A 13088-nucleotide genomic window follows, 5' to 3' on the forward strand; every position below is an offset into this window, starting at 1 on the left:
TGTGTGTGTGTGTGTGTGTGTGTGTGTGTGTGTGTGTGTGTACATTTCTGCATTGTGTTTCAAAGGGACAGAAGGAGCCGACAACTGTTTCAGCAACGCGCCGACATACAACCCGAAAACATTTTTTTTTCAAACCCCACACACAAGTGTTGAATGAACCTGAGAATATTAGATGTTAAATATGATTGACAAAGGCATTATTATATCCTTTTTGTCATGCCGATTCGGGATTAATGTGACGTCACGTTGATAGCTTTCCTCGGATGAACGCGAAAGAATTAGAGAGCAGCAAAATAATACAACTGACAGACTCTATATCTGGCAGCCCATCCGTTATGTCTTTTAACCCTCTTCGGCTAAATACAATCGATAATTTTGCCTTGCGATGAGCGCGGATAAGGTTTGCATGCCGTCTTACGGCGTTTTTTGAGGGTTTTTTTTTTTTTAATTTCGCGATTTTCCAACCGGGGGTCATTTATTATTAAACTAACGACCATGCGTGCAGTTGTCTCCAGCAGTCGCGTCTTGAAGTACCTTCGCTTATAATCAATCAGAGAGAAATATCGCCCATGGTAACGAAAGGAACAGCGATGTCGTTCTCTCAATTTGGATACCCCTACAACACCACCTCCCAGGTAAGGACGAGCACTGATCAGTATTCATTTGCCCCATACGCGGCGTGTTCCTGCATGCTTTTTTACGCATTGGCATTTTTTGTTGTCGCCCGTTTCACTTTCAATTTATAACGCCTTACACCATGCCTCCCTTTTATACAGTAGGGGTTTTTTTTAATGCACTGCATTATTTATTTTGCGCTTGCTTTGAATAAACCATTTGCCTCTCTCGATGCGCGCAACATATGCCGCGACTTTTTTTGCACTTTCGCTACATCTGAGATCACTTCCACTCTCTATCTCCCTCTCTCTCTCTCTCCGTATAAAGTTAGATGTTTAACCAACCACCCTTTGTCCATCTTGATGTCTTGCTGTTTAAACCAGCGTGGTATTCATCACAAATGTCCCCTCGGTTAGTTACAAGTCCACGCCACCTTTCTTGATAATATGTTTACATTGTGGTTTGGTGCGTGGCCTCATTCCCCTAATGCTTATTATAAATGCATAATTTCATTATTAGTTAGTATTGATCACAAAACATCCCGCAGTTAGTTGCTAGTGTTGGAAACATTTCTTGCTCATGTGGTTAAATTCTTTGCTTGCAGTTTAACGCATGGCACTTGTAATGTTTCTGATTTCCATCATTATACACCTATTTTCAAATGTCCCTGCGTCCCCCCCCCCCATCAAACGTGCTTGTGCCTTTAAATACTTTCCCCTCTCTTCCGCCTAAGTAGAATTCGCAAGGCACCCTGCATGTATTTAAGTCCTTAATAATTTATACGGGTTTAAGGTGCCACCATTACACTGCAGGCTCCCACTTTGCGTTGCTTTTGTCGTCTATTTTGAACGCAGTTGGCGACAATAAGAGTGTTTCGATTGCCGCGTGTGCGTCTGTGTGTTTCCCCCCCCCCCCCCCACCCGTTGCGTTGATTGTTGATCCGCGTACCGAGCGAAATGTCCGTTGTTCCATCCGATCTTTCCCCGTCCAGTTCTTCGTGTCGGCGAGTCCCAGCGCGGCGTGTTGTGAGCCGGCCTCAAGACCCGTGTCCGAGGGCAACGCTGGGCCGCCACAGACCACCACCATCTGCTGCCCGAACTATGATAACCGACTGCTGGCCAACGCAAGGACTGAGATCAGCGCGGCGGCCGCGGCTTTGGGCATGTACAGTAGCGCTCCATATGTAGCCGCCGCCAGCCAAGGCTATGGGAACTACCTCACCTACAGCGCCGACCCTGCAGCCCTCTACACCTCACTGGTGAGTAGCGGTCCTCTTTGCAACTACCAATCCGTTTGATGTCCCCCACCCCCTCCCCGTTTGAACAATGGTTTTGCAAAACCAAAAACAACACTTTTTGTGACTGTTTTTCCTCTACCTCCCCGCCTCTTGTAGAACTCCCAGTACGAAATTAAGGACAGCACGGGTAGCTTACATTCGGGCATCGCTCCGGCGGCCGCGTACTATCCCTACGACCACTCCTTGGGCCACTACCAATACGACAGGTGAGCAGCAAGGAACCGCAGATGCTGGTTTACGCCGAAGATAGACACAGAAATGCTTGTGGTAACTCAACGGGACAGGCAGCATCTCTGGAGAGAAGGAATGGGTGACTAAACCAAAAAATAAAGTCTGAAGAAGGGTCTCGAGACAAAACGTTACCCCATTCCTTCTCTCCAGAGATGATGCCTGGCCCGCTAAGTTGCCCCAGCAATTTGTGCGTATCTACGACGCGAGACCTCCGGATTAAGCAATCAATGTCAAACACGTTCAGTTCAACTCAAACAAGTTGGTTTGTAGGAAGGAGCTGCAGCTGTTTTTTTTTTAAACCGAAGATAGGCAGAAAAAGATGGAGTAACTCAGCGGTCCAAGCAGCATCTCTGGAGAGAAGGAATAGGTGACGTTTCTGGTCAAGACCTATCTTCAGACTGAGAGAGCTAACAATGGCCTGTTTCCTTTATCATCGTTACTTTTTTTTGCATATCTTTCATTCATTTTTTCTCTATCTCTCTACATCATCTCTCGTTTCCCTTTTCCTTGACTCTCAGTCTGAAGAAGGGTCTCGGTCCGAAACATCACCTATTACCTTTCTCCAGAGATGCTGCCTGGCCCGCTGAGTTACTCGAGCTCTTTGTGTCTTTCTCCAAGTTGGTTTGTGCATCCATCGTGGATGGAGTTAAATATAACGGGGTTTTGATAACTTCTTGGGCACTTTTTCCCCCCCCTCTCCAATGCCAACGGTTCGATCTTAATTTCTTTCAGATGCGGCGCCGTGGATTTCAGCGGTAGTTCTCGGCGCAAGAATGCCACCAGAGAAACGACCAGCACTCTGAAGACATGGTTATACGAGCACAGGAAGAACCCTTATCCCACCAAAGGCGAGAAGATCATGCTGGCCATCATCACCAAAATGACCCTGACCCAAGTGTCCACCTGGTTCGCCAACGCTCGGCGGAGATTGAAGAAAGAGAACAAGATGACCTGGTCGCCTAGAAACAAAGGAGGGGATGAGAAGAAAGAGGATGGCGAGGGCGGGGACAGGGAGGAGCGCGGAGGAGATAGCACAGATAACGGTGCGATTTCATCCATACCAATCAATGTTTGTGCACTTGCTGGCGTGACCTGAAACCAATAAAACGCGCAATAATTGAACTGCGCATCGATTATTTAGCAGGATAATTACTTTGCTAAACAATTTAACCATAGTGTGACACAGTGTGGAAACAGGCCCTTCTGCCCAACTAGCCTGCACCGGCCAACATGCCCCCAACTATACTTGTCACACCTGCCTGAGTTTGGTCCATATCCCTCCAAACCAGGCCTATCCATGTCTGTTTCTTAAGTACACAAAATGCTGGAGAAACTCAGCGGGTGCAGCAGCATCTACGGAGCGAAGGAAATAGGCAACGTTTCGGGTCGAAACGTTGCCTATTTCCTTCGCTCCATAGATGCTGCTGCACCCGCTGAGTTTCTCCAGAATTTTTGTGTACCTTCGATTTTCCAGCATCTGCAGTTCATTTCTTAACCACTCCCAACTACACTAGTCCCACGTGCCAGCATTTGGTCCATATCCCTCCAAACCTGTCCTTTCCATGTGCCTGTCTAACTACTTCTTAAGTGTTGGGATAGTCATGGCCTCAACTACCTCCTCTGGCAGCTTGTTCCATACACCCACCACACTTTGTGTGAAAAAAGTTACCCCTCAGATTCCTATTAAATCGTTTCCCCTTCACCTTAAACCTATGCCATCTGCTCCTCGATTTACCTACTTTGGGCAAGAAACTCATTTACCCGATGTATTCCTGCATTATTTCATACACAATTGTGGGGGAAACTCCCAAATCAAAATCCAAAGTTCAGAAGAGTTTCTGAATCTTGTCCAAAATATGAACAGTCGATGACCTCATAGAGATTTCGTGAAAGACTACTGAAAAAAAGTTTATTCCGACATTAACAATCATGTTTGAAGGCCGTAGCTAATGGGAAACAAAGAGAGATACTCAAGGAACTGCAGGTGCTGAGATATTGAACAAAACACGAAGTGCTGGAGGAATTCAGGGAGTCAGGCGGCATCTGTGGATGGAAATTGACCTTTCGGATCAGTGGGGTGGCCTTCTTCATATCCTGCCCATTCTCTCCACAGATGCTGCCTGGTCGCGCTGAAGTTACTCTGGGATTTCTGTTTTGTTGTGTTGTAAATGTAACTGAGTGACTTCACATTGAAAGGTGAAACGTTATTTTTTTAAATATATATATATATATTAATGTGCTCGTAGATGAGAAAGAATACAGAGAAGGCAAAGAGTTGAGACTGAGCGACTTGGAAGACGAGGAATCTGAGAAACTAGAAGCCGACCACGAAAAGTCAGCGAAGATAGAAGCCAAAAGCTGGAGTAACTCAGCGGGTCAGACAGCATCTCTGGAATCCAGGCCGAGGAGAAGTTTGATGGAGTCGGAGGATATAAACTGCAATCTCTCTGCTCCAAACAAGCAGCGCGCTCCCTGTTCGAAAAACTGTTCTAGCCTCGAGTCCGACTTTCTAGGAACGATAGCAAACAAGTCGCCTGTTTCTCAAGCGAGCAACAACCTCCCGCAGCGCTTCGGGACAGCGGAGAAGCCGAGGATTTGGTCCCTGGCTCACACCGCAGCCTCCAATTCTCTGGTGAGCTGCCAGAACGGGCAGAACAGGACAGCGAGGTACTGTGCCGAGGTGAAGCCGCCGCAGGTCACGGTGAACCAAGTCGAGGATATAATCTCCCTCGGAGACTCCTCACAAGCGGCCCGCATTCTGAGAACTTCAGCATTCAACTTGCAATCGCTTGTAGCGTCCGGTCAGTTGCACTGCGCCTCCTACCCTGCGCTGGACAACTGCCAATACACATCAGGGACTTCAGGTATTCGCTCGTTGACTCTTCACCAAGCCGCATATGCCGCCCCTCACCATCTCTCCAATGGCTGGAAATGCAACTGAAAGATGGCATAACAATCAAAATCGCCTCCACTCCCTCCCTGCTTTAATTCAAGGCACTGTACATGTGTGTGTGTGCGTGTTTTTGTTTTGTGTGTGTGTGTGTGTGTGTGTTGTGTGTGTGTGTGTGTGTGTGTATCTGTGTGTGTGTGTGTGTGTGTGTGTGTGTGTGTGTGTGTGTGTGTGTGTGTGTGTGTGTGTGTGTGTGTGTGTGTGTGTGTGTGTGTGTGTGTGTGTATGATGTGTGTGTGTGTGTATGTGTGTGTGTTGGTGTGTATGTGCGTGTGGGCGTGTATGCATATGAATGTGTGTGCGTGAGTGTGCATGTGTGTACGTGCGTGTATGTGTGAGTGTGTGTGAATGTGCGTGTGGGTACGTGCGTGTGTGTGTGAGTGTGTGTGTGCATGTGTGTGTGTGTCTGTGCGTGTGTGTTTGCGCATGTGTGTGCGTGTGCGTGTGTTTTGAAGGCATCTCCCAATAACTGCAACCATTTAGTCATCAGTTTTACTTGATGGTAGAGTTGTGTTTGAGGTGCGCATCAATGAAGAGCTCAGAGTTAATGTTGTATAACTTCTGTTCCAGAATGGAATAAAAAATAATAACGTTCTGGGAGATAAAAAGTGTTCACCAAAGCTCAAGGGTCGGAAATAGCCCCAGATGCAGCCAAATCTGCAGAATATTCTCAGCAATTTCCAATCTCATTATAATAACAAAGAAATGTAGATGCTGGTTTACCAAAAGACACAAAGTTACTGAATTACTCAGGCACGTTGTGTCTTTTTTCCCCCAACCTTATTATTTCAGGTTAGGCAGAGTCTGTGGGGAGAGGAACAGAGTTGACGTTTAAGCGCGAAGACAGACACAAAATGCTGCAGTAACTCGGCGGATCAGGCAGCATCTGTGGAGAAAAGGATTAGGTGACGTTTCGGGCCGAGACCCTTCTGCAGACTGAGAGTTTGGGGAGAGGGACTCAGTCTGAAGAAGGGTCTCGACCCGAAACGTCACCCATTCCTTCTCTCCAGAGATGCTGCCTGTCCTGCTGAGTCACTCCAGCATTTTGCGTCTATCTTCGGTGCAAACCAGCATTTGCAGTTCCTTCCTGCTCAACGCTTTAAGCCCGATGACATTTCGTAACCATTTTTTTTCCCAACGCTTTCTACTTTAAAAAAAAAAAATCTCAGATTAATTTCATGCGCGGCAATCTGCTTTATTTGGAGGTGATCTAGTTCAGACGTTTAGTCGTAGTTGCTTCCTTCACTCTTTTGAACGTTTGTAAAAACGTGCGGTGTGTTTTGGTCTCAGGGTTTGTGAGGAACATGAAATGTGACCTGGGTGCGGCGGAAATCAGGGAAACGTGTCTCATTCGCCAAGAGGAGAGAGTAAGAGGGGCCTTCAGACCGACACTGAAGAGGTGAGGTAAGGCATGTCACCAAACCCCGCCTTTCCCCCCAATCCATTGATCTTACAATGGGAAACTACGGTCGGAGTTACCATACGATACGATATAACTTTATTTAACCCAGGAGGGAAATTGGTCTGCTAACCGTCATAACACACAAACATAAAAGGGAACATGAAATGACAGTGAAGAGTGGCAAGGCTCGGAGGATGTGCAGAGATTGGGGGGGGGGGGGGGGGGTCAGTCTCAGTCTACCCCACGACAGAAGGGGGGAGGACTTGTACAGTTTGATAGCCACAGGGAAGAAGGACTCTGGGGCTGCATCTGTGGTTGCACTCTGTGCTGGCATCTTGGTGGAGACCTCAGGTTGACCAGTGTGTCATATGGGGGGGGGGGGGGGGGGGGGGGGGGGTGTGTTGTTGTCCAGGATGGACTTGGTGGAAACAAAGAACCAACGAAAGGTCGGGTCTAGAAACATCACCCATTCCTTTTCTCCGGAGATGCTGCCTGACCCGCTTAGTTGCTCCAACACGTCGCGTCCATCTAAAGAACTGCAGGTGCTGGTTTATACCAAAGGTGGACACAAAGTGCTGGTCAGGCAGCATCTCTGGAGAGAAAGATGTGTGAGTCATAGCACAGGTCATACGGTCATCAGTGATTGGAGCAGAATTAGGCCATTCGGCCCATCAGGTCTGCTCCGCCATTCAACCATGGCTGATCTATTTCTAACCCTATTCTCCTGCCTTCTCTCCATAACCCCTGACAGTGCAGACATCTTCAAATTGCCTGTTTATCTGTACCCCGTGGGCGGCTCGATTACAATCATGTAGTGTCTTTCCGCTGACTGGTTGGCACGCAACAAAGGCTGTACCTTGGTACACGTGACAATAAACTAAACCAAACTCAGAACAAGGAGGGGTGACGTTTCGGATCGGGACACCTTTAGACTGGGTCACCACCCAAAACGTCACCCATCCGGTTTCCCCAGAGATGCTGCCTGACCCGCTCAGTTACTCCAGCACGTTGTGTCTATCGTTTGGACTTTTTTGTCTCTGAAAATTGAAACATATCTCTCTGAAAAGTACACAATAATATCCACTTAAAAAAAAAAATCCCAAACGAAGCATCAAAACGAAGCATCAATATATTTCACTGGCGAACAGTGTCTCGACCTGAAACGCCGCCTATCCATGTTCTCCATAGATGCCGACTGACCTGCTGAATTAACCCAGCCCTGTGTGTCCTTTTGTGAACCAAGCACTGGGTCTTTAGTGCGAGTGAGTAATAGTAGAATTAGGCCATTCGGCCCATCAGATCTACTCCGCCATTCATTCATGGCTGATCTCTTTCCCCCTAACCCCATTCTCCTGCCTTCTCCCCATAATGTCTGACACCTGCACTAAGCAAGAAAAAATATATATAACTAAACGTAAAGGAGTTCAAATGTATATACATATATACTGAACTTTTTGTGTATATATACACACACGCACAAATGTGTATATACACACACACAGCTTATTTTCATTTATTATATTGTTTATAGAGTACTATGTTTACACATATATATATGTACACACACAAATATACAAACAAATACATACATACAAACAGCAATACGTACATGCATACATACATTAATAATACATATATTAATAATATATACTAATGCATGCAAACATACATTAATACATACATACATATATATATATATATATATATATATATATATATATACATACACACACACACACACACATACCCACATACATAGATACATACATACATACACACATACCCACATACATAGATACATACATACATACACACATGAATACATACATATATACACATACATACATACATACATACATACATACATACATACATACATACATACATACATACATACATACATACATACATCCTGAATGGGAAGGCTGGAGTGAAGTAGTTTTCTGATGTTTTTGCCAAAGTATAATAAGGTGCATTCAAAAGTAATATCGACAAAGGATTATGTGCATTGTTGGCGATCGTTTAATGTTGCCATTTGTTATTCTCCCTCTTTTGAAACACAACAGGTTCGGTTAATGCGATGCGATGCAGCCGGAGAGCAGCCCCTTCCTTCACTGGTCTGACAGTGGTACACTGGAAATGAAACGGGATGTTTCCGTGCCGACCGCATAGACTTTGAAACGGACGCTCTTGGACAACGTTGGCACGGTCAATAATTATTTCTACCAACACCCGGAACGTCGCCTCCAACTGTCTGTTTGTCCGAGCACCGACTTAGTCCATATAGTTGAGGAAACAAAAATCAAAACAGATTTAAGAATCAGGGGACCCCACATCGAACTATTGTGATGTTTAAACCTTTTATGAAACCACTCGACATCTTGTCACACACTGTTTGCTCTTTTATAAAGTTATAAGCGCATTCCGCCTCTGACCTCGTTTGTCCGAGCCGCTCAACTTTTGCGTTGAACACAGAGATATTTAATTTATTTGCACGCCCAGTCCAAGTTTGTTTCCCTTGACCCGCGCGATGTGATGAAAACACACTTATAACGTCTAATAGCGATTGAAAACTGCCGATTCACGGCGACCTACTTACAAAGACGGTATGTTTTATGCAATTAGATTAAACGTATGAATCGCTGAAGCGTGAAATAAGTATTTTGTGTTCCTGTAAAAGGCGTTTTCAGAGTTTAAAATTAAAACAAAGTCTTAAAAAAATAACGAAATATCTTATATTTTTTATCTTAGGAGGTATGTGATACTGTTTTAGTTTATTCTTAAAACAATCACCAATCGTGTAAAAACATGTCCCAGCGCCAAAGATAACTTCTCTAGTATATTTGCCCAGCACCGAATAACAGTAATCTGAACTTTTTGTATGATGATTTATCTGCCACATAAGGCAGTGGAGGCCAATTCATTTGATGTTTTCAAGAGAGAAGGCTCAGTTAAGGCTAAATGAATCAAGGGATACGGGGAAAAAGCAGGAATGAGGTACTGATGTTAGATGATCAGCCATGATCATATTGAATGGCGGTGCTGGCTCGAAGGGCCGAGTGGCCTACCCCTACACCTATTTTTCTATGTTTCTGTATCTTTCCACGTTTGAAATAGCGATTTCCAGCCGTTTTTAGTGGTTTGTGCTATGATGCGGAATGGTACTAATTGGGATAACGCGAGGCGTGTAATTCAAGGCGGGTTCAATGGACTGTCAGAGAGCACTTTACATACGAGCGAAGGAAAGCGACAACTTTCGCCATTGTTTGCTATTAATTAGGACTGACAGCTTTTGCGTGTCCACTCTTGCTCGGAATAGAGGAGGCGGGGGCGGAATCAGGAATCTTTGTTTCAGGATGCCAAGAAAGTTGCAGGTCGCCCGGTGTGTCTACTCGTGCATTGATTCTAATATCGACACAAGCAACTTTCCCCCAAATATTTTCATACACTTTATTTTTTTAATGCAATTTTAATAAATGCATGTACCAATACAATTGCACAACAAACATTGCTTTCAAGATTTTTGCTTGGCATATGTACATAACATGTCCACAAAATACAATGCAAAGCCACTCTGTGTCCTTTTGTGTAAACTAGCATCTATAGTTCCTTGTTTCTGCAGGAAATATTGCGTATTCGACTTCATATAAAATATATGTGGCAATAATCCTGATCACCTAAAGCCTAAGATGCTGGTGTGCTCCTTGGTACTTGTGCGTTTCAATCAAAAACACGGTATGAGGACCACAACTCCGAAATCTAGCCGCGCCGCTCTCACTGTTAATTACACAGCGACATGGATGAAGTTTCAGCAAGTCGATGGTCAGAATCGTCCCTCGTTTCTAATGTCCAATTTTTGCCAAAATGCGTTCACGACAATAAAACAAATGGCCTTTGGAAACCAAATCTGATCCACATTCACAATTTAGACAATGCGTCGAAATCACAAGAGAACATCCAGAATAAATAATGTAACGTGTTGCAGCGGTAATATATGACACTGGCGCATTGCATTGCCTTTTTTTTTACTGCAGTCTTGGCTGCATTTCCTGCATTGCTGCTAAAAGTTGCAGGTTCGCGCGTTGAGGTAATCTTTGGGCCCTAGTGGAAATTACTCATTGATGTTTTACGGAATTAAAAAAAACACACAAATCAGAAAAGGAGCATTCTTATCTTTGCTTTCTCATTTTTTTTTTCAATTTGTAAGTATACCAGTCCCTTCATTATACTCACTCGCAGTGAATGGAGCGGAGAGGTGAGGGATTAGTTTAATAAGACTCCAAAGCGCAGCGTCACTAAGTCCAAATGCGAGTGCAGCGTGTATGCAGTGTGTGGCTGTGGGAATCTCATTACACGAAACTATCCTCTTTTCCCGACGTCTTAATAGACACAGTGATTAAAACAGCACTCGGCTCCCCACACCAGAGCACTTAATGCCAGCTGGAGGACACTCTTTTTGTGACCTCCATAAGTCCGCGTACGAATGTCGCGACTTTTTAAAAAAAGCCACGATTCCAAACTTCAAACCTGTACGCCTTTAATTTCCCACTGAACACCGATGTACGTTTTCTACACGAAAAACGCAGTTCATTCCCGATTAAATCAGAAACGCTGGATCTTTTACATCTCATATAAAAGAAAAAGAATCGTAAAAACACGTTCACATTGACCCTACAATAAACCCTGGGTGACTATCCAATACTACCCAACAAAAGAAAAATGCTTCAAATCATATAACAACATGCATAACAACAAATAATGTGTTTCTCCCCCCGATTGTGTAGGTGTCCGTTCATTTTTATAAACACACACACCCCCTTCATATGTTTTGGTTTTGATCCAAAATGAGAGAACTTTGCAATATTGAGAGTTTTTTTCCCCTTTGACAACAAAAAGGCAACCTTTCTTTAGAATGCTGAAATGGTGCGATATCCAATGCTTGGGACTGACCCCCAGATTTCAAAGACTGGGAAATTAAGCTACCAAAAGATAAACAGTATTTTAAGTCGGATTTGGAAGGATTAGTTCATGTAATGAAGGGTATTAGTCTGATTCTAGGCTGCTTGCAAGATCGTCCTTGGTTTTTGACACTGGGGGGGGGGGGGGGGGGGGGGGGGGGGGGGGCACATGTGAATAGAATAAATACAACAAATAACTTATAACCCCTCATTTTCCCCTGTACTTACAACAAGGTTTAGTTGAGTTAACCTATTTCCAAGAAATACTAATCAATACCATGTTTTAGCGAATAATTCCAAATAGCAGATAGAGACAAAATGCTGGAGTTACACAGCGGATCAGACAGCATCTCTGGAGAAAATTAATAGATGATGTTTTCAGCTCGAGACCCTTCTTCAAACCCTTCAGATCCTGAAGAAGGGTCTCGACCCGAAACGTCGCCTATTATTAACCTTTTTTCCAGAGATGCTGCCTGTCCTGCTTTGTTACTCCAGCATTTTGTGTCTATCTTCGGTTTAAACCAGCATCTGCAGTTCCTTCCAGATCAAGGGGTCACAGTTTAAGTATAAAGGGGAAATTGTTTAAGACCGAGATGAGTAAAACATTTTTCACACAGAGAGTGGTGAATCTCTGGAATTCTCTGCCACAGAAAGTAGTTGAGGCCAGTTCATTGGCTATATTTAAGAGGTAGTTAGATGTGGCCCTTGTGGCTAAAGGGATCAGGGGGCATGGAGACAAGGCAGGTATGGGATACTGAGTTCGATGATCAGCCATGATCATATTGAATGGCGGTGCAGGCTCGAAGGGCCGAATGGCCTATTCCTGCACCTATTTTCTATGTTTCTATGTTTCTATGTTTCTACACAATATTAAATAGGTGCAGGGGATTAGTTATCCATTGCTCAAATCAACCCATGTTTTTGAAATAACTACCATCCTCAAAGTGTGTCCAAACATTCAGAGGCAAACGTATCACAGCAGTAATGCACCGCGCTTTAGTTTTAAACTAGCTGTTCACACTCTTCTCATTCCTCTCAAAACCAAACATTTCCACATTTCCCATCCTCAGCCAACACTGGACACTCATTGTCAGTCGATGCCATCTGCTTTTTTCTGTACCTTTCCATACCTCCAGTTTCCCTCTCTCCCGACTCTCAAACTGAAGAAGGGTCTCGACCTGAAATGTCACCCATTCTTTTTCTCCAGAGATGCTGTCTGACCCACTGAGCTACTCCAGCTTTTTGTGTCCATCTCCCATTTTTGCTATTCTCTTCAGTCAGGAATGTGAACATTCACCCTCCATGTTGAAACGCCAAGTCACATCACCAGCTTTATCCTCTAGTCCCCTCAAGTGAGCAGGCATATTATGGCTATCTCTAACAAGAGTCAATTCTGGCTGGGAGGTTAGGGGAGGGATGGGTACTGAGAGGAAGTTGTTTATCTACCAAGTATTTAGAAGACCCCATTCTATTCAGTTTAGTTTATTGCCACGTGTACTGATCTTATTTTGCATACCAATCAGTCAGCAGAAAGACAATACATAAAACCATAGAAAGTTAGGTGCAGGAGTAGGCCATTCAGCCCTTCGGGCCAGCACCACCATTCAATAGGATCATGGCAGATCATTTAAAATC

At 44.5% G+C, this 13088-nt stretch overlaps 1 protein-coding gene across 2 annotated transcripts; it reads left to right on the forward strand.

The window, feature by feature from the left end:
• The first annotated feature begins 10 nt into the window (after positions 1 to 10).
• On the forward strand, positions 11 to 9577 carry irx6a (iroquois homeobox 6a). 2 transcript variants are annotated; one of them, XM_055648444.1, is made up of 7 exons: positions 11 to 635; positions 1607 to 1873; positions 2009 to 2118; positions 2876 to 3186; positions 4390 to 5007; positions 6384 to 6492; positions 8562 to 9577. In XM_055648444.1, the coding sequence occupies exons 1-7, from the start codon at positions 570 to 572 to the stop codon at positions 8569 to 8571; spliced, it is 1491 nt and encodes a 496-aa protein (XP_055504419.1). In that variant the 5' UTR covers positions 11 to 569; the 3' UTR covers positions 8572 to 9577. The 2 variants fall into 2 exon arrangements, with proteins under 2 accessions (XP_055504419.1, XP_055504420.1); XM_055648445.1 differs by having other exon boundaries at positions 6384 to 6497; positions 8562 to 9576.
• The last annotated feature ends 3511 nt before the right edge of the window (positions 9578 to 13088 follow it).

Source organism: Leucoraja erinacea, chromosome 17 (assembly GCF_028641065.1).
Source record: "Leucoraja erinacea ecotype New England chromosome 17, Leri_hhj_1, whole genome shotgun sequence".
In the NCBI taxonomy this organism is placed as follows: Eukaryota; Metazoa; Chordata; class Chondrichthyes; order Rajiformes; family Rajidae; genus Leucoraja; species Leucoraja erinaceus.

Excerpts from the sequence above, each read along its gene's own strand:
- irx6a (XM_055648444.1), top strand. The coding sequence starts at position 570 with ATGGTAACGAAAGGAACAGCGATGTCGTTCTCTCAATTTGGATACCCC. Across the intron at positions 636-1,606 it reads CCTACAACACCACCTCCCAG|TTCTTCGTGTCGGCGAGTCC; the intron begins GTAAGGACGAGC and ends TTCCCCGTCCAG. Across the intron at positions 2,119-2,875 it reads GGCCACTACCAATACGACAG|ATGCGGCGCCGTGGATTTCA; the intron begins GTGAGCAGCAAG and ends AATTTCTTTCAG.